Source organism: Phyllostomus discolor, chromosome 5 (genome assembly GCF_004126475.2).
Source record: "Phyllostomus discolor isolate MPI-MPIP mPhyDis1 chromosome 5, mPhyDis1.pri.v3, whole genome shotgun sequence".
Lineage (NCBI taxonomy): Eukaryota > Metazoa > Chordata > Mammalia > Chiroptera > Phyllostomidae > Phyllostomus > Phyllostomus discolor.
Window position 1 is genome coordinate 5,958,165 of NC_040907.2, and position 19,726 is coordinate 5,977,890.

Sequence of the window (19,726 nt, forward strand, 5' to 3'; positions counted from 1 at the left end):
AAAACAAAGGAAATTAGGGCCCACAGCTTAATTAGTATAGGGTTGCAACCCAGACCAACAATGGGAAGGACACAATGACAAAAACCAGGAAATTCCAAGTTGAAAGAGAGGCTCTTCCCTTTAACTCCCTGAGTGCTGGGGCTCTGGCCGGCGGGCTCCCGGGCCGGCGCGGGAGGCTGCCTCAAGTACAGCTCACCACGGCGGCATTCTTGAACTTCCCAGCTTTTGTTGACTTCCACTTTTTTTTTCCCTGCCTCGATGCAAATAAAACATATCTCCGTGGGTGTGCATTGTGGATAACCGGGCTAAAAGCACCTCTTGATTTTGTAACCCTCAGAGAAGGAGAAAGAGCAAAAAAAAAAAAAATCCTGTCACTGTCATCTGTTCATTTTTAATGAGCCATTTTAAAAAATTGAAAATAAAAGAGGAAAATGAATAGGTGTTGAACCAGCCCGTGATATGTAAATGCCAACTAGTAATTACCTAAAACCTCAATTTTTATTCTGTTTCATCTTGCAAAACATTTCATTTTCCCTGAGTGAAAACACTTCATTTGGGTTGTGCGACTCGAGCAGCGCCGCGGCCGCCGCGGCTGCACGGCCGCCGCCTCCGGCTAGGGGGCACTTTGGCTCCGCGCTGGGGCTGCCGGCGCGCCGTCCACCTCAAGGTTATTCCCCTCTTGCCATTCCGGTGGTTTCGCGCCGGGCGGCCGGCGGCGCCCCTCCCCCACCCCCACTCCTCTGGTTTCGGGGAGCCTCGCTCCGCCGCGTCCTTGCGGAGGATCGTATTGAATTTTGGCTGACCGAGGCTGCTTCTGCATATTAACTTTCCCCGCTCCCCGGCCTGCCTGCCTGCCGGACCCTCGGCGGCTTCCCCGCGTCGCCTTTCACACCCTGCGAGCCGCTCTCCGCCAGCCCAGTCTCCCCTCTTCCCTCTGACGCGGCTGTCGGACACCATCGTCTCTGTTTTCTGTGTGCTGCCTCTTGTTTTTCTTCTTTCTTTCCATCTTGGTGGGTTGGGGCGGCTGTCCTCAATTGAAAGCTCACACCCACTTGCCCGACTGCCACACTTAACAGTGATAATTCCCACATTTCCTTTGCACGCCCACAGATTTTCTCTCCCTCCGGTTTGGGGTCTTGGATGTGTTCGTGGAGCATCTTGGGGTGTGGCCGTGGGGGGGGGCCCTGCCTCCAGGGAGGCTGCGCTCCGCGGCCAACTAGCAAGAGAGCCTGGGGTCGTGCGCCGCACATCAGAGAGGATGGACACAGAAACCCAGAGTTATGTTGTCCTAGGGCCCGGGCGCGGAGCGCGCTGCGCCGGAATCGCCGGGAACACGGCCTCTTTAGTGAGATCTATGGCTTCATAATTAGCCCGCTGCCTTTTCGCCGCGAGTGCTGGCATCAGCGTTCTGCGGTGTGTTTCTCTGATTAACAGCTGCTTTGCAACTATTTCCTTGTGCCACCGATGACCGTATTTGTCAAGGAACTCCTGACAGAGTACTGATTTCTTACTAAAATGCAGCTTTTCCCTTTGAAGGGGTTCTCCTGCTCAGCAGTGCCCAGCTTTTAAAAAGTCAGTCCTTGTTAAAACTCGCGCGGCCTTGGTTTACGGGCTTGTTAGCAGGGTTCTGGGCACCCCTCTCTCTCGCGCGCGCGGAGGAGCTGCTCTCGGGCGGTCTGACGTCCTGAGCGGCGCAGGGGTGGCGGCCGCGCTGGACAGGGTTTCGCCTGCACACCGGTCCTTTTCTTTTGCCCTCTAGTCGCGATCCTTCTGGGTCAGAAGGGACTTGGCTTTGCTTTTTAGTGTCATTAATTTTTGAGTACTTTTAATATTTAAAAATGGCTAATGAAGGCTCACATTTGAGGAGATAGATGTGTATGTAGCACGCAGGAGCGCTGGAACTGGTGACATTCCAAGCGCGTGTCACCGGAGACAATGCATCAGGTTTACATGTCAGGTGCAAAGTGCTAAGGCTCCCTCAAACCCCAGGTTCGTTATTAGGCGAGCTCCGTTCTCCCGCGCCCCCCGTGCGGGAAATGAAGTGCGCGCTCTGGAGACGACAGCGAGCAGGTCTTCGCGGGGGAGCGGAGAACACACAGGAAGCGGCTCTTCCGCGAGGACCGGCAGGAACCTCGATCCTCTCGCTGGGGATTACTTACCCCGCACAGTGCATTTAACGGCACATAGTTCATCGTAGATGGCCCCTGAGCATACCGTGCGCCATTGATTTATGCAGTTACAAATCCTGGTCTCTCAAACACAAATCTCTCTCAGTTGGCCAATCATCTTGGAGGCAAAGGTGTTTTCGACCTGAAGTCCCCTGTTTTCCCCCCAGGTTGTTGACAGTCACTCCAGCAGAGACGCTGCCAAGGCAAGAATGTACTCCTCTTTGTACTCCGTTTCCCCTCCAGCTTTAAGTGATAAACAGTGAAAATCGCCAAAATTCTATAAAACTGTGGAGTCGGTGGTAGCGGGGTTGTCTCACTTTGCCTTTTGGGAGAGGGAGGCGGAAGATAGGGTCCCAGCAATTGGGCGGCGAGAAACTTTGCTTCTGCGTTCCAGGGAGTTCGTGGTCCCCGTTTTTGTGCAGCCGGCTCCCGCTAACCGGAGGAGCGCTCATTGCGAGAAGGGGGCCCCGGCGCCGTGGTGCCCTGGGCGCAACAGCAAGGGGCTGCAGCTGCGCACCAGGTGCTCTGGGCCAGGGTTTCCCCCGCTTGCTGCACTCCCACAGCCTGCGCGGTGAAGCTCCGGTCTCCGTCTTACATGGTTGACACTGAGGCGGAAGATGTGGCCTGAATTCGTGTGATTTTGTTGGGCGCAAATAGAGCCCATGAGTGGTCACGTTCATCTCCTAATTAGAAAATCAAACGATGATACAGGGCAGGCTGCAAGCACCCCGTCATTTCCTCCAGCAAAAGCGTGTCGTGTGTGCTGGCCCTCTGCGGACCACTGAGCCAGCGGGATTGCTTCACCTAGGTCACGGACAGTGGCCGGCACCAGGGGAATGCGAGATGCAGACCAACTGCACTGTCGTGTGTTTACTGTGTTAAAGTCTTTGCATCGAGGGCAAAGATTTCAGGGAAATCTATGTATATGTGTAGGGCTGGTAAAAGTTGAGATTGGACAGGCCCTCGCCCCCTTGTTGCAGTGCCGGTTCCTTGGGCGGAGGGAGGAGGGTAGAAAGTAGCCGGAGAAATTAGTGGCAGGAGGAGAGAGGTTTTCATATGTTCACACTTACGTGGAGCTGCTTAGCTGGGTCTCTTTCTTATTCAACACATTATGTTGAGGCTCTTAGTTTGGATGCTTTATATTTTTGCATCTGGTGTGGTGATATCGATGCTGTTAAATATGTGATTTGCCTGTCGCCTGCATTTTCAGACAAAGATCAAGAGGAGCATAAACAAGCCCCAAATATACTTTATGCAGGTGTTTGGCAGTATCATTTTATATGGCTTGAAATTAGCGAATGGAAACTTTAAAAGAAATTGTTCATATTTTTGCAAGTTTGAAGTGTGCCGGGACTTTGTCAAATTCCCGTTAAAATAAATACATCAATTTCATCTCCCTTCCAAATTCATTTATCTTGCTTTTTTAAAAGGTGTTTTCTACTTTACCTGATGTTTAAATTGGATTCGCTCGTTTATGCTGTTCTTTGCTATATCCCCTACGTTTTTCTTAAATGAATTACTAATGACAGAGCACTCCATCATCCCCTCTCTACAGCCACTTTAAGGAAAGCATGGTGATCTAAACCTTTTAACCTATTAAAGATGATTTTTCCCAATTGAATCAGACCCACCACAGGTGTAATAACTAATCATTTAAACTACACCTGCTATTATGTATTTTTAAGCCATTATGCGTGTTGGATAGATGATAATTCATGTTTATTGCATTGTCCGATGGATCCGTTTTGCCTACACTAGGCTGATTAATGTATTTAAAGAAATAAGAGATGCAATTTTTTAAAAAAAATTGATGGAATGCGCCAAGCACTGCATTGAGTGCACCATTAAACCCATCAGAACTTTGCTCTCTGACCAGAAATGCATATACCAAGGACTGTATTAAAAAAGCAAGGTGAAACCCGTGCGTTTTAGTGGTGGGATCCTGTTTTCTTTCTCTGCCATGGAAAATTTGGCAAGGATGAGGGAACGGTGTATGCTTATGGGCAAATGAGCGGAGCTGTGCTCTTAGCATCCCTGCTGGGACGCGCTCGGCCCCATTTCCGCCACCGGCACACCTGCCCCGGCGTGCGTGCGGGGCCTGCCGCATGATGCGGGTGCACTAATTGCCTTGTGTGTCGAGGTGTCTGTAGTTTTTCCTCCAGGTGAAGGACAATTATCCCCGAGCCCTCTGAGCTGTGCACATTGGCATTGACCCCGTGGGGCCGTTGACTGTGTGACTAACTGTCCATCCTCTGCACAGGGCACGGGCCCCTCTCCCTTTGTTTCCTCCTCCTCCCTCGGCCCCCCGCACTCCCCCCTTCTCCCCTCTCCTGTTCTCTTGCCTCCGCTTCTGCTCCAGCTTCTCTGCCTCCTCCTCTTGTCCGCTTGCCGCCTCCTCCTTCTCCGCTCCTCTCCCTCCTTCTCCCCCTTCCTTTGGCTTTTTTTCTCCTCTTTCTTTCCCCTCTCCCATCTCTTTATTAAAATGTACCCATTTGGGGGGGTGTTTGCCTGATTTTTCTCGATTTTGGTGCAACCTGAGGTGATGTGGTTGAGGGCTCAGGCTGGGGCCGAGTATTTAGTTTGGGGTTCTAGGCTCTGGAGCACCTGTCTTTTCTAGCCCAGAACTGGTTGGTGGTCCCTGCAGTTCCCGCTGGTGGCTGATGTGTCCGCAGATTTTAGCCAGTCTCAGGGAATGCCAGGTTGCCTGTCACTCACGGGCCCAAATCTTAAAATCGGGGACCCTGAGGTCACCCCCAGGCCGACTGTGTTAGGCACACTTCCCACGGAAGGACGGCAGGGCAAGCCCGGAAGGAATTGTCCCGGCTTCCTGTCTCCCTTTCTGATTTATCCGCACCGCTTTTGTTACCGGGGAAGGCTGTCTGATCTCGGGATTGAGTGCATATAAAAGACGAAGAAAATATTTTAAATTTGTGTTTCCCTTGTAGTCAGCCACAGTGCTTTCTGTTTGAGTCTCTGTGTAGCTGCTGCCCTGAGTTTGAAGGACCTTAGAAAACTTCCTTATATTTAGCCCCTTAGAAAATGTTTTCTTTCACCAGCTTATGAGTGAGCTGCAGGGCCCGCTGACTTGACTCGTAACGTGAGACTGTGTTATTTTTTTGGTTTTGATGGGATGCGTGACGGCAGTCACTGAGAACGGCCCCTTCGCTACCTGGGGCAGGTTCCCGTGGCGCGAGTGTCTGGGGAGGAGGGCAGGCAGGCAGCGTGCACACCCGCTCAGCGTGTGCGGAGTGATGATGAGAAGGTGACACCTTCACCACTTCGCCCTCCGTCCTCTCCCTGGCTCATTCACAGATGCGGAGATTTCCTTACCTGTCATGCCAGGGCAGGCAGGTAATCTGTCAGCCTGCCGGCTTTTAGCCACGAGACCCCAAACTTGGTCCTTTGGAGGCTCTTCGGAATCTGGGTGAGAAGGCCCAGCGTGACGGTGGCCCGTGGTGGGTTGCTCCGTGCTGGGCCAGGCTCTGCAGAGAGAGGCAGCGCTGTCTCTTCCCCCCGGGTGCTGGCCGTGTGCTTGGGAGGCGGCCGGAAGGTTGGAGGGCGGTGTGATTATGTCTTCGGTTTCTCGGGACACACTGCAGGCATTGAGGGAGTTGAGAGAGCAGGGCAGGGAGGTCAGAGACGGCTTGCTCGTTTAGGGAGGGCTTCGAGGAGTTAGCACGGGCTGTAAAAGGGCTGTGCTGGGGGATGGGTGTGCGAGAAATGTTCAGACAGGTAGAGGCAAGACAGGCCTTCTAGGAAGAGGGCACAGCATGGGCACATGTGTCGTGACGTGGAAGAGCATGGCCAGGAGAGGGCCGCCTGCCCGGGAGTGTGGAGAGGCAGCCTGAACAGGGAGGACAGGAGAAGACTGTCGCAGGTCTCAACAGCGAGGCTGGGGGGGACTCGGTTTGACAGAATCAGACGCAGGGAACCAGCGAAGGGAGGGCACCGACACAGCCTGTGTTCAGGTGGATGGTAAATGTGAGAAGCAACCGGTGGTGAACGTGACGGCAGTGGTGTGTTATTTCTGTGGACATGGGATAAACTCACAGGAGTTTTAATCTTGAAATTCATGCTGTCAAAGTTTATTCTTCTTTCCTGTTTTATCTTCCCCACCAGATTGCCACAGCGGTGAAGTTTCTACAGAATTCCCGTGTCCGCCAGAGCCCACTCGCGACCAGGAGAGCGTTCCTGAAGAAGAAAGGTACAGACGGGTTCCCGTGGCCATGCACAGCGCAGCGGCCTCCAGAAAGCGGCCGGGGACGGGGGACAGGGCAGATAGAAACCACAGTGTTGGTGAAAGGGTCTCCTCTGACTGTCCCACTGGCGTGGGGTGGGTGTGAGAGGTTCCCCCCCCCCCGCGGGAACGTGGGCTCCTTCCTCTAAGGCGGGCAGTCGGGCTCCAGGTGTGAGGCCCGCAGCGCAGCCTGGGACAGGTGGGCACGAGCAGCGTGCAGCAGCAGCAGCAGAGGCTCATGGGACAAGACTTGTGCTTTCTGCTCCTTTCTTCCGATGATGACCCTGCCTGCTAGATGGCTGGCTGTAGGTCAGCTGCCTTAGTAGAGCATGAGGAAGAAAGAAATGAAGGAAAAGGGAAGTGAGATGACTAAACAAGGTCAGGTGAAGGTCAAGCCTGGGGTCAGTCTGATTTGCGGATTGAAGTGGTAAATTACGGGTTCTATGGTGTTTCTGTAGGCGCGGATTAAATGGATCCTGACAAATTCAGTATTGTCTGAAACAGAATCTATTCCAGCTCTGCCGAAATTGAGGATATTTTTCTTTTTGTAAAAAAATAAACAAAGAAAAGAAACCCATTTTTTTTTTCTAGAAAGCTCATATGCCAAGAGGGAAGAAAGAGTTTTCTTTCTCCCCAAAACAGAACTCTCTTTCCTGTGAGAGCTGGAACGCCAGCCTCAGAATCCTGGGCTTCGAGCTCTAAGTCATTTGCGGCTGGACAAGCAGAGGGAGCGGTAGGGCGGCGAGGTGACCCTGCAGCACCGGGTTCCAGGCCGAGCTCGCAGTCTCGGTGGAACGAGCCCAGGCCTCTCCTCTGCAGGCAGCTCCTCGGGCGGGTCCCCGGGACCGAGCTGGGGAGGGTACTGTGTGGGTGCCGGTGGCATCCTGCTCGCCCCCGTCAGCAGGAGATTATTAAAATTTGGAGTGTGTGGGCTGGCCTCTCCACTCCGCAACCATCATGCCATAAAAGAGTTTTTCCTTGAAATATGTGTACCTACGGGGAGTAATTAATCATAAAAGCTTGGGGATTTCAGCTCTCTCATCAAAGCATTGAGGCCGGGGAAAGCTGAGCCTAAAAGCTGTGTTGATCACCCGGGGTAACCTGAGACAAAATCTATGGTTGCCGAGAGGCCCTTCGCCCCGTACATTGTGCAATGCTATAACTGCCTGATCTTCTCTGCCACTGACAATGACCAGTTATTCCTCATTTTCTCTCTAACGCAGCCGGGTTAGAATTTCATTTGCAGAAGGTATTTAGAGCAATTTAGAGACAAATGTCTCTGGTGTTTGCCCGGCACTTCCCCACCGCAGGCTTTGCTGAGCAGTTTTAGTATCAGGAGCTCCATCTAATCTGTTTAATTTTAATAAATCCCTGACTGGGAGAGAGAGAGAGAAGAGAGAGAGAGAGAGAGAGAGAAACTCTGGACCAAATAATGCTTCTTTGGAGTGAGTTGGCTAATAATTACTGTAGAGAGGAAACTGTTTGTGCAATTGTTATTTGTTGCCCCTTTTTAAAGGAAACACAGCTGACGGATTAAGTTTCCGCAGCGCGAGTGCTTGCCCTGGGCCACACCCAGTTTGGGGACAGGCTCCTGCCCTCCCAGCGCTTCAGCTCGCCCCCCCCCCCCCCCCCCCCCCCCCCCCCCGGGAAGGCAGACGGAGAAAGGACAGGACAGCGGGCCCTTGTCGGGGGAGTGCCCCAGCAGTGGGGGAGGGCCGTGGTGCTGGCTGGGGGTGGCGAGGACAGCACCTCCGGGCCAGGCGGCTAGCGCGTGCGCCTCACCCGGAGGGCGGCCTGTGGGCAAAGACCTGAAGGAGACGAGTGTTTGTTGACAGAGTGGGCTTAGTCCCTCCTTGGCCCCGCACGTGGGTTGGCGTTGCTGGAAATCCGAGGCAGTGAGGACCTTGCGAGGCGTCCCTGCCCTTCTTCATTGGGAGCTTACTGGTGTTGAGACCCAGAGTCGAGACCCAGAGTCGCTGGACTGAGTCACCCATCCCCCTTCTCAAAAAAAACGCTCCTCTGGTCAGAGATTCTTGTTTCCGAGGCAAACCCCAGTAGGGTCGGCTCCCGCGGACCTTCTCTGGGCAGAGAGTCCTAAGGTTTGATTGGCGTCCGGGGAAGAAGAGCTCCTGCGTGGACCTGACCTTCGCTTTGATGTTTCCGTTTGTCCCCGGGGTCAGGCGGATGTGGTCCGCGTAGCTTGGCGCCGTCACTGGCGGGGTGAGGGGGACACGCGTGTCCCCTGCCCCTAACAGAAGCTGGGGAGGCAAGAGACTTGTCTTCACGGTGGAGAGGGTGCCCTGGGCAGGGACCAGGGCGCGGGTGCCCGGACCGTGGGTGTCCCTCCGGCCCCCAAGGGCTCAGCGCAGCGGTGGGCGGGGCGCGCTCGCCGCTGCTGTAGCCTCGGCTTTTCCCAGCAAATGTCCCTTCGGGGGATTGCAGTGGAGCACTGCCTTGAATTATAATCTTGACTTTCTTTTTTTTAATAAACATCTCTTTCCTGAAAAGGCAAATCCAATTTTGTTTTTCTTTTAATATTATTTAATATTTAATATAGAAATTGAGGTCCCTGTAGTGCATGTCAGTTCAGTGGAAAATGAGGGTAACTTGAGGCGCATCAGCTGAGTTTGTTTTATTGGGAAGCCGCAGCGCAGCCGGGAGCCGGGCTGCGCTCCGCCCCTGCCGCTGACAGGTGGGGGGCGTGCGCTCTGGTTGTGGGGGCGGGGAGGCCGGGGGTGGCCGTGGGGAGTGTCACGGGGACAGAGGGACGTTGGTTTGCAGAGGTCTTTTGTGTTTGCGGTTTTTTAAGTTTTATTTTTGTTTTTCAGAGATCTCTTTTGGATGCTTTAAAGTCTGAATGTGGAGTCATTAATGAGAAACATGAAGTTATTAGAATCATTTATCATTTTCTTTGAAGTTTGTGCTGCCATTTTGTGTAATTTACAACATTTCTTTTATTGGGATTTTTTTTGCGGGGGGAGAAGGGAACAGCAACCGCTCACCTTCCGAGGACGAGAATCGATGTTTGTGTCCCCCCGCCCCCGCCACTCGACTGGGCAGATCGCACGTCTGCGGCGGAGGCGGCCGACGTGAGGGGGCGTGGCCGTGCGTCGGGTCAGGCCCGCGCAGAACTGGTCTCCGTGTTAGCGGCACTCCCCGTCCGCTGCGGGCGGGCGTCATCGCTGGGCTCGGAGCAGGCTGCGCTCCGGGCAGTTGGAGGAGCTTGCAGGCAGCAGTGGAATCGGCCCAGGAAGTCAGAGGCTGGGTCGTTGTTGTCAGCAGGCTTGTGTCGATCTGACACCCTGTCCAACCACAAAATGCAGGAGGCAGTCCGCTTCCAAACATGCTTGGCAGGCTGCGTGCGAGGTGGGGAGACAGCGTGCCTGCTCCCGGGGGGCCGCGGGGGTGGGCGAGGCGGGAGGGACACAGAGTTGCCTGTCAGCCCACTCGGGCAGGTCTGTCGTGAAGCGGGCTTCCGGGGGAAGGACGGGCCGCTCTCCCGTCTCTCGCTGCACAGCGTCTCGCCCTGCACAGCGTCTCGCCCTGCACAGCGTCTCGCCCTGCACAGCGTCTCGCCCTGCACAGCGGGCCCCCGGTGGCGGTGGCCCACACTTCCGCCCGCTGTGCCCTCTGAAGTGTGCAAGTTGAGGGCTGCGTTCTCCCTCGTCTGGGAGACAGTGTGGGGTGGGGGGCATAACTGAACAAAGACGACACGCCGCCGTACGTTCTCATTCTGAAAGGTGAAACAAGATCTCATCTCTCTTCTGTTCCTGGAAGCGGAACCCCCAGCAGCAAATCTGCCTCCTTGCTGGAAGTGAACTTGAGGAAGAAACCCGATGGTCCCCACCTTGGGAGCGGGGGAGAAGTGCAGGGCTTCGCTCGCTGGAGTATTTTCAGGGGGAGTCAATTCCTACACAGATTTCAATTTAACTCTCTTTTATTACTTTTCTTTTTTATCATTTACGTCCATTTCATGAGGTAGTTTGCATGTCCTTGAATGGAATCTCGTTACCATGAAAGCTTCTTTAGCATTGATTTCATAACAGTCTTAATTTAATAGCGCCGTCATTACTGAGAAGCTCTGGGAGTGGGGCCCCGGCTTTCCAGGTCACTGACCTTTTAATTACAAACCTTGTTCTGATGGCCAGGTTATCGACTGGACAGCTCCCAGCTTGTGCCCCCAGGACGAAAACGAAAATAACTGCGTTTCCTCCCCCATCTCCAGGAAAAAAACTGTAACCTCATGTGTTTCTAAAATTAATTTTCTCCTTCAGCAATTAATTTTTTAATGTGTCTTATAGAAACCAGAAGTCTTGCTATATCACTGTTTTTTTCTAGAGCTGGGGTCCAGCGGACAGCGTGGAGGGGGCGGGGAAAGGGACGGAGACCGTGCCAGCTACCACCCTGCGACGGACCGCGGCCCCCTTCCTTGCCCTTGGACGCCCCCGCGGCTGAGCTGGAAGGAGCAGCACCGGCCCTGCGAGGGGCGGCGGGGCCTTCTGATGCTCTGTTAACGAGACCTGGACCGCGGCATCGAGACTTAAATTCCTTCCCATGCTGCTGGAGTAATTGAGCCTTTTTATCACGGACGTTTTAAAAAGATGTTCTCGTTCTGAGAAGAGACAAGGCTGGGTGATCTTCCTCGTTGCGTCTCACTTCTCTGCTGGTCTCCAGTGACCGGAGGCAACAGGCGCCCCCCACGAGGACTCCCGCGCGGCCGAGAGCTTGAACCCAATACGCTGCACTCTCCCGCTGACCAGGAGGGAGGGGAGACCAAGGGGAGGACAGTGGCCCGTCAGCAGGGTAACTGCTGCTTCCGGTTTGCCCAGGACTGTCCCTGCTTTGACACGGGGATTCTTATGTCCTGGGCAGCCCCCCAGGCCCGGGCAGACAGGTCACCCCCGCAGGAGAGGCCTTACTTAGTGGTGAGAGCTACCGGAGAGACAAAATGGGCCTGTTTTTGGGAGCCGGAGGAAGAAGTCCAACAGCCCTCAGTCCCCGAGAGCCCAGCGTGCAGCGGAGCGGCATCTCCTGCTGCCGCTCCCCCGGTCCCGCCCCGTGGGGGTCCAGTGCAGAGAGCCTCCGGAGGCGGGAGGCCGTGCCCTGCAGGTGAGTGGGGAGCCGCTGGTGCCGCGCAGACAGGGCTGCGTGTGGCAGCCACGTGCGTGTTCCGGAGATGATTGAGCATCTCCATCCATCTGTTGTGAGCGGACCGTCTTCCTTCCCTGCCAGTCTCGCATCTGCATATCCGTCACCTGCTGTTCTGGACCAGCCCATTCATCACACTGACTCGTGGTCCCCCCATCAATTTTCCTGCTCCCCTTGTTACCCAGACTCGTCTTGAACTCCACAGATTTTTCTCAGCATCCAGGATGAGCGCTGTAGCAGCTAGCCCTGCTGAATGCTGGGGAAACGGGCGCCGTGGCTTCCCCATTCAGAGGGGGCGCTGATAACACTTGCCCCCAAAGCAGGCTGAATCAGGCAGGTTCCTACACTTCGCCTCCCGGTGGGAGTGAGGGGAGATGGCGGCACAGCCTGAGGGGGAAAATAACAAGGGTCTCTGGAATTTCTCAGTTGCTTTGAGATTTTCCCCTGAAAATGAAGAATGAGTCTTCTTTAAATTGTACGTGCAGCAATATTACAAAGAAAAGCAAAGTGACATTGTCGTGTACAGTATCCCCTCTTATCTGCAGTGGGTACATTTCAAGACCCCCACTGGATGCCTGAAACTTTGGATAATACAGGACCTTATATATGAAGGGGGGCCCAAAACAAACTGGAATCATCTTCTGGAGGGCAGACCCCTTGTAGGACAGGCTTCCTCCATTAGGGGAGTGGTCTAGGAACCCATCTGTACCAGTGCGCCAGCTGGCGTTGTTGTGAGAAGCTGCGTTTGTCTTCAATGGATTTTTTTTGAAAACTGTTTAGACACATTTGCCCGTTTCATGACGGGTGTTTTGGAGCGCACCTGCCCACCCCACGCTGAGTATTGAGCAGTTTTTGACCAAAAACGACATGACCCTGGTGCCTCCCTCTTCACCTGATCTCACCCCAGGTGACTTGTTTTTTGTTTCCCCAGATGAAAAAAGTCCTAAAAGGGAAACATTTTGCCTTTAAAAAAGAGGTGAAACAAACAAAGGTAGAAGCACTAAAAGGCATTAAAATTGACAAGTTCAGACACTGTCTTGAGCAGTAGAAACATCTCGATGGGTGAATTGCAGCCAGTGGAGAGTATGTTGAAGGTGGCTGAAGTGGAAACATGTAAGAATAAGTACATAATATTTCATAAATAAATTCCATTTTGGGGGGAGTGCCCCCTCGTATAGTATGTTTTTCCTGCACAGACACCTTTTCACCACAGGGAGCACTTCACGGCTTCCCCCTGGTGTGTCCGAGGTGCCCGCCTCACCGTTCCCGTGCCTGTGCCATCAGGCATGGTAGGGGCCGCTGCAACCCCGGCCCGGGGACCCCGAGGCCGGTGGGCCGACGGCGAGAGGGCTCCTTGGGGGCTGCGGGGCAAGCGCACACAGCGCGGCGCGGTGGGCGGGAGGGTGACTGTGTCCCGGGCCGGCCGCAGTGGGCGGGCTCGGGAGCCCACCTTGCTACTCAGACGGGTGTGTAATTCAAAACTTACGAAGTGTTTACTTCTGGAATTTTCTATTTGATATTTTCGGACTGTGGTTAATTGAAACCATAGAAATCAAAACTGTGGATGTGGTGGGGAACTACTGTATAAAAGTTTTCTTTTTAAACTTTTTGAAAATGTAAGGGGATATATACATGGCTTCAGAAATTCAAAATGGTAAAGAAAGACATACAGTGAAAAATAAGTTTTCCTCCTCTCTCTTGTTCCCGTTCCTCCTCCCATTCTTTCTTCCCCCTGGATGGTGCTGCTACCACCAAAGACAATGCCTCCATATACAAGCATGTTAATATTCACTACTCCCCCCCGGAAACACTTTTTAAATACAGTAGATTTTACACTTTACCTTCACTCTTGACACTGTATCTTGGCAGTCATTCTGTCTGTATCAGTACATACAGGGTTGCTTCATTCTTTTCAAAGTGGCTGCATAGTGTTCCATCATACGCATGGCTCGTAAATTTTATCCTCACATGAGGACATGCTTCCTGATTTTATTTTTTATTTTTATTTTAAAAAATATTTTATTTATTTATTTTTAGAGAGGGAAGGGAGGGAGAAAGAGAGAGAGAGAAACATCAATGTGTGGTTGCTGGGGGTCATGGCCTGCAACCCAGGCATGTGCCCTGATTGGGAATCGAACCTGCGACACTTTAGTTTGCAGCCCACGCTCAATCCACTGAGCTACGCCAGCCAGGGCTGCTTACTGATTTGAGAGAGAGAGAGAGAGAGAGAGAAACACTGATGTGAGATAAAACATCGATCAGTTGCCCCATACGTGCCCCAAATAGGTATCGAACCCGCAACCTAGATATGTGCCCTGATCCAGGATCGAACTGACAACCTTTTGGTGTATGGGGGGATGCTCAGCCCACTGAGCCACCTGGCCAGGACTCGTGTCTCTGTCTGACCAGCCCCGAACGAGTGAGCGCAGGCTGGTTCTTGTGGTCTGCGCCGTCACGCAACGCCTCAGTGAGGGTGCTCGTGTGGACGCTGTGGGGCACGTGTCGGTTCGGCGCTGTGCTAACATAAAGGTTTTTGTGCACAGCGAGGCGGCTAGAGTATATTTTTCTTGCTTAAAATTTCATGAGGTATATTCCCTTAAAGAGAATGTAAAACTCTTCTAATGTAAACATGACAATAGGTAGAAAGAAATTAATAAAATAAAAAGACAGCATTGCAAATTATTAATATCACCGATTTGGATTCTGAGAGGACATTCTGATCATTAGTTACACGAAAAATGCGTTCTTTCTAAAAGAATCCTTTTAGTCTGTTGTTTTACAGGACATGGGCTTATACATTTAATTTTTGATTCAAAACAAACAAGCAGAAAGCTTCAGAAACTTGAAGGTTGTTTTTTTCAGATGAAACTGAGTTTTCTTTCGTCGTTGTCGGATGTTCAAGGGGTCCTAGGCCACTGGGCAGGTGGCCAGTCTTTATTTAGTGCCTGTCTTGTGCAGAGGGCATCCTCACCTCCCGCCCTCGTGAAAGGAGCAGGAAGCGCCCGTCGTTTGGAAGAGGCCCATCGGAGGAGGTGGGAGTGAGTGCAGGCGGGGGAGAGGCCAGAGTCTGAAGCTCGCTAGACCGTGAGCTCCTCAAGGGCAGCGACCACGCCTCGTGCTTCCAGCATCCTTAGTGCCGGCTTGGCCAGCCTCAGCCGGAGACTGATGAAGGGGGTGTGGGTGCGCGGGTGCCTGGAATTGGAGGGCACCGGGAACAGCTTCCAGAAGGAGCTGGGCTGTCCTCGTGGATGACTCATGGGTTCGTTCGGCTCCAGCGTGCACGTCAAGCAGTGTCGGGATTGCGAGCCTCTGCCTTTACCAGCTCGAGTGCAGTCAGTGTTCACGGGCGGTCCTGTCTGTCTGTCTGCAGCCTGTAGGACCCGGTGACAGCACTCTTTCCCAAAGCGGCCTGCATCAGCACAGCTCAGTGCTGAGCGAGACCTTGAGGGCGGCAGTGGGCGCAGCTGGTCAGAGAAGAGTGGGAAGGGCGGTGCTCGCGCGGGAGGCTCCCGCACGGGCGCATCCGGAGATGGTAGAGGCTGGTGAGCCAGGCGGTGGGGGAGGAGCCAGCGTCAGGACTCAACACTATCCGCGTCAGTCGAGGTGCTTTTTAAACCAGTCAGTACTGCGAAAACTCTGCCTGAGGAAGTTTACTCCGGCCGTGTACTTAACCTTAACTGGCTTGGCAACAATGCGGCTACAGGAAAGGCCCCGCCGAGTCCGTTGTCAGGTGTGGAGGATCTGAACGGGGAAAGTGGCAGTGGAACTGGGAGTAGAAACGATATCTGTTTATGTAGAGACTTTTATGGTTTATGAAACATACCTAGTTAAGGTTTTCTCCACTGTCATCTTTGCGGTAGTCAGGTTATGAAATACGTGCTGAATGAATACGCGATTTAATGAGCCTCCTGTTTTGCAGATGAGGAAACAGGCTCAGGAGGGTTAAGTAGTGCCTGTAAACGGCAGAGTCAGCACTAGGGCCCAGTCTTCGGACCGGAGTCCTCTGAACTGTGTCACAGACTCCTGCGGAAGGAGGAGGGAACCCCGGACGTTGCGGAGAGAAGGGGAAGGCGTGCCCAGTGGTAGACCGGATGCAGAGGGAGGGAGGCCCGGCTGATGATGGCTCTCGGGCTGTTTCCCCGAGGTCCGCAGCTTTATCGAGGTGTTCGTGTAATCGGCACACGGTAAACTGTGCATATTTACTTGTACAAAGCAGAAAATTTTTCAAATTTTTAAAAATACCCAGGACAGCATCACTGCCAGCAAGAGGGTGAACTCGCCAGCCGCCTGAAGTGTTTGCTCCTGCCCGTGGGACTCCCTCCTGCTCCCGCCCCCGCCCAGCGCACCCCGGGGCCCAGATGGGCACTGGCCCGCTTGCTTTTGCTGCGGGTTAGTTTGCACTTTCTAGAATTTTACATAAAGGGAATTGTACGGTGTGCATTCTTCTTTGTTCTGGTGTTTTTCACTCGGCATAATTATTTTGAGATTCGTGCACATTGTTGTTACATGTATCGGTGGTTCCTTCCTTCTCATTGCTGCACAGTATTCCATTATTTGGGTACGGTAGTTATTTCCCCGTTCGCCTGCGAGAGACATCTCGGTTGTTTCCGGTGTTTAGCTATTGAAAATAAAGCTGCTCTGAATATTTGTGAATACATCTTTTTAGGGACACGTAATTCCTGTCCTCTCGGGCAGACACAGGGGTGCGGTGTCTGGGTCCTGTGGTCGGTGCCTGTGGGAGCGGCTTTGAGAGTGGGCGTCCTCTTTCCCGTTCTCCACGGCGGTGTGGGCGTGGGCCTGCGGGTGGAGCCTGGAGAACATCGTTTCCAGTAGTAAGACCACGTGGCTTCGGAAGTGTTCCTAAGAGTGACTGAAGGACTGGCCGTATTTGGAGTACTGCGGCTCGGGGGGAACAGCACGTCCACTGCCTGGGTTCAGGTCCCGCTTCCCCCTGTGACTCTCGGTAAAACCTCACTGTGCCCCGGGCTCTTTATCTGTGAGACAGGCTTAGTGGTAGTCCTGGCTGCAGAAGGTTCTTGTAAGGGTTACATGAAAATAAGGTGACAGGTGCGTGGCAGAGCGCCTGGTGCTAAAACAAGGGCCTCATTGACAGTGACGGCGACCACAGTGCATTTCTCCTCTGAAGGTGTGTTCTCAGTGGGCTTGACTCATTTGCTGTGGTGTTGTGTTGGCAAGATGACACTTGTTGGTCCGAAGTTCACGCAACAGGAGTCTCGTAAGAGTTCCAGGCAGAGAGGGATTTAATACGGGCAGGCGGGAGCTCACGCACGGCTGCGAGTAAGGGTGACCTGCTGGCGGGCAGCACCGCAGGAACGGGTCCAGGACACTGAAGGAGGAACTTCCCCGGAACGGCCGCCTCTCTCTGCCCCGTCTGGGAAAGTGGGGGGTCAGGAGGCTCTCCCCGGAACTGCTGAGTTCAAGAGCACACCCTTGTGGCTGGGATCCCGGGGTCCAGGAGTCACCACTGCTACCGCTGCAGTGCGTCCTGTTGTAGGAAGGAGCAGGGACAGGACGTGGGGATGGGACCTTGGCCGCTCCCTCCGTAGGGAGCCGGAGGCTGGAGGCTGCGTACTGTGATGGGAGGCCGAGGTGTTCTCCTCTCGCTCGCCGGTCTGCTGCTGTTTGCAGGCAGCAGCTCCAGGTCTCCCGCCTCCTTCCACTTTCCAGATCCCCTGTGAGTGCGCCAAATTCCACCCAGAGCTCCGGCTGCCAGGGGGTCCGGGAAGGGCAGCTTTTAGCGCTCCCGCCTCTCGAACACAGGAGGGCACGCTGGAAGGAGGTGGGGATGGTGCTGAGCGCCAGCAGAGGGACTGCCCCCAAACAGGGGACGGGTCCATTGATATCACGAGCCTCTTTCCTACTGAAGGCTTAACTGGGGAATTTTCGAGCCTTTTTAAAATACACAGCCCACAAGCCGAGGGGAGCGTTCATTTTGCTCCAAAGCATGCTAGTAAGAAAAAATGTCAGCCGAAAGAGAGTTCGTGTTTTCAGCCTGTAAGCAGGTGGCCGTGGTTTATTTGTAAATCGAAAGTATTTCTTTCTTTTTTTTTTTTTAAATTTTATTTATTTATTTTTTAAGATTTTATTCATCCATTTTTAGTGAGGGAAGGAAGGGGGGGAGAGAGAGAGAGAGAGAGAGAGAGATATCAATGTGCGGTTGCTGGGGGTTATGGCCTGCAACCCAGGAATGTACCCTGGCTGGGAATCGAACCTGGGACACTTTAGTTCCCAGCCCACGCTCAATCCACCGAGCTACGCCAGCCAGGGCTAAATCGAAAGTATTTCATTCAACACAGAGCAAATCGCGTGTGTGTGTACATATGGGGGGGGACTTCCTTAGTCTACCGTTTTTGTTGTTTTTGAGAAGAGCTGGGCCTTCAGTTGCTAACAAAAGCCGCAGTGATGTATCCCCGGTTTGTCCACGAGATAAATACTGATGTGTTCTCTATCACCAGGGGCTTCTGAGATGATTTTAAGAGGAACTGTCACTCCTCTCTGGCCTCACTTGGGCCTGGGAGCGCTTTGAAGGAGAGTCACCTGTGAAGGGCGGGCGGGAGAGTTTCGCCGCAGGACCTGCACGCGTGTGGGTTTATCGGCCCCGTCGGGAAGTGTGGGAGTGGGGACTTCTGAAACTTAACATACGGTACAGCATACGGCAGGCTCCACTGAACAATATTTTCTGTTGATTGGACTATAATTAGAAAGACTTTAAAATACTGGATAGTATTCATTTACCAATCCATTGTCACATTAACATTCTTTGAGCCTATGCCTTGTAAAAATGAATTTATCTGCTGCTACTGTGTGTGTGTGTGTTGGAGTATCTGTGTTTATAAAGCATAAGTTAGTGTGCTTGTATCTGAAATTTACTTTGCACTGTAGGCTTGTGAGGTGGGTCAGTCACCAGCTTTATCCCTTTTGTATTTTTTGAGGTAAGTAGAGGTGATTCACTGAATGTCCTCTGTGGGTAGAATGACGGGGTATGCAGGCTTGTAGTTCAGTTGTGCTGAGTGTGGAGCAGCACTACTAATTTCTCCCTTTCCAGCTTGAAGCGGACCTGTGTTTGGTTTCTGCAGCATTCTGGTAGCAGCTAATCTTCTCGGATCTCACCCCTTTCATCAGACAGAAGGCTGGGGGATGCTGCAGTCTCTTACTGTTAATCACTCTTTTTAGTTTCAAAGCCCTTTCAAGTGATCTTTCTGTAGTTAGACTGTTGGGTGGATTGTCTGTAGTAAGTAATATGGTGGTCTTTAGATTTTGTGTAGATTTTCCGTTCATCAGATGATTGCAAAGGCTTCCTTCGTAAAGTTAAGCTTACCTACCTATCATGGCATTTCAGGGGGAAAACCAGGACTCTGTGATAAATTAAATATCACAACCACAGAAATGTCACCTTTTCAGCGAGGCCTGAAGCGCCCAGGAATGGGACTGGCACGCACTTCGCTTTTCACGTCGAGCTGGGTCTGGACCCCCAGCCGGCGGGAGGAGCGTGTTTCCCCCCGACGGTGGCAAACCCATGCAGCCGAGGGGCAGAGCCGTGGCCTCTCCTGCTTTGCGAGTCACAGACAGAATTGTCGATTAAATTATTCTAATTGCAGAATTGGGGGTCTTGGCCCAAAGTACACAGGTTGAGTTTGAAGAGGAGGCAGTTAGAAAAATCGGTTTAACTTACAAACGGAGCTAATTTGTACAGAGTGTAATTGGAAGAGAATAAATACAGAGTTTCGTGACGACCTCTTGTGAGTCCATTTCTGATATTTACTTACTTTTTTTTTTTTCCAAGGACTCTCCTTTAAGCAGCCCTGAAAAGAGGAGATGAGGTCCTGAGTTAGAAATGATAGAAAATAGTGCTGTTGTTTGGAAGACCTTACTACTTGGTTTTGAAAGATTTTTACTCTTCATTCATCAAGCCTTAAGCATTTATTGCGTGCACGTTGTTTACAAGGCCCTGTGGTGGCCCTGGGCCTGGGAATACAGATAGTGGCAACTAAGGCAGGCAGCGTTTCGGAGTGGGTGCAGACTCCCCCACAAGTGTGAAACGTGCAGAATTGTTACAGTTAAGCAAAGTGCTCTGAAGGAGCATTCTGGGAGGGCAGGGGGGCTGGGGGCCGGAGGGTGGGGAGGGTTGCCGAAGCCAGGATGTGCAGAACAG

General features: G+C 52.8%; 1 protein-coding gene across 1 annotated transcript in view; it reads left to right on the top strand.

Annotated features, from left to right (window-relative positions):
- Window positions 1-19,726, top strand: part of PEX14 (peroxisomal biogenesis factor 14) — a 130,148-nt gene that overhangs the window by 45,833 nt on the left and 64,589 nt on the right. The window contains exon 3 of the mRNA XM_036025301.1: window positions 6,288-6,372. Within this exon, the coding sequence (XP_035881194.1) occupies window positions 6,288-6,372 (85 nt within the window). The remainder of the gene's footprint in view (window positions 1-6,287; window positions 6,373-19,726) is intronic.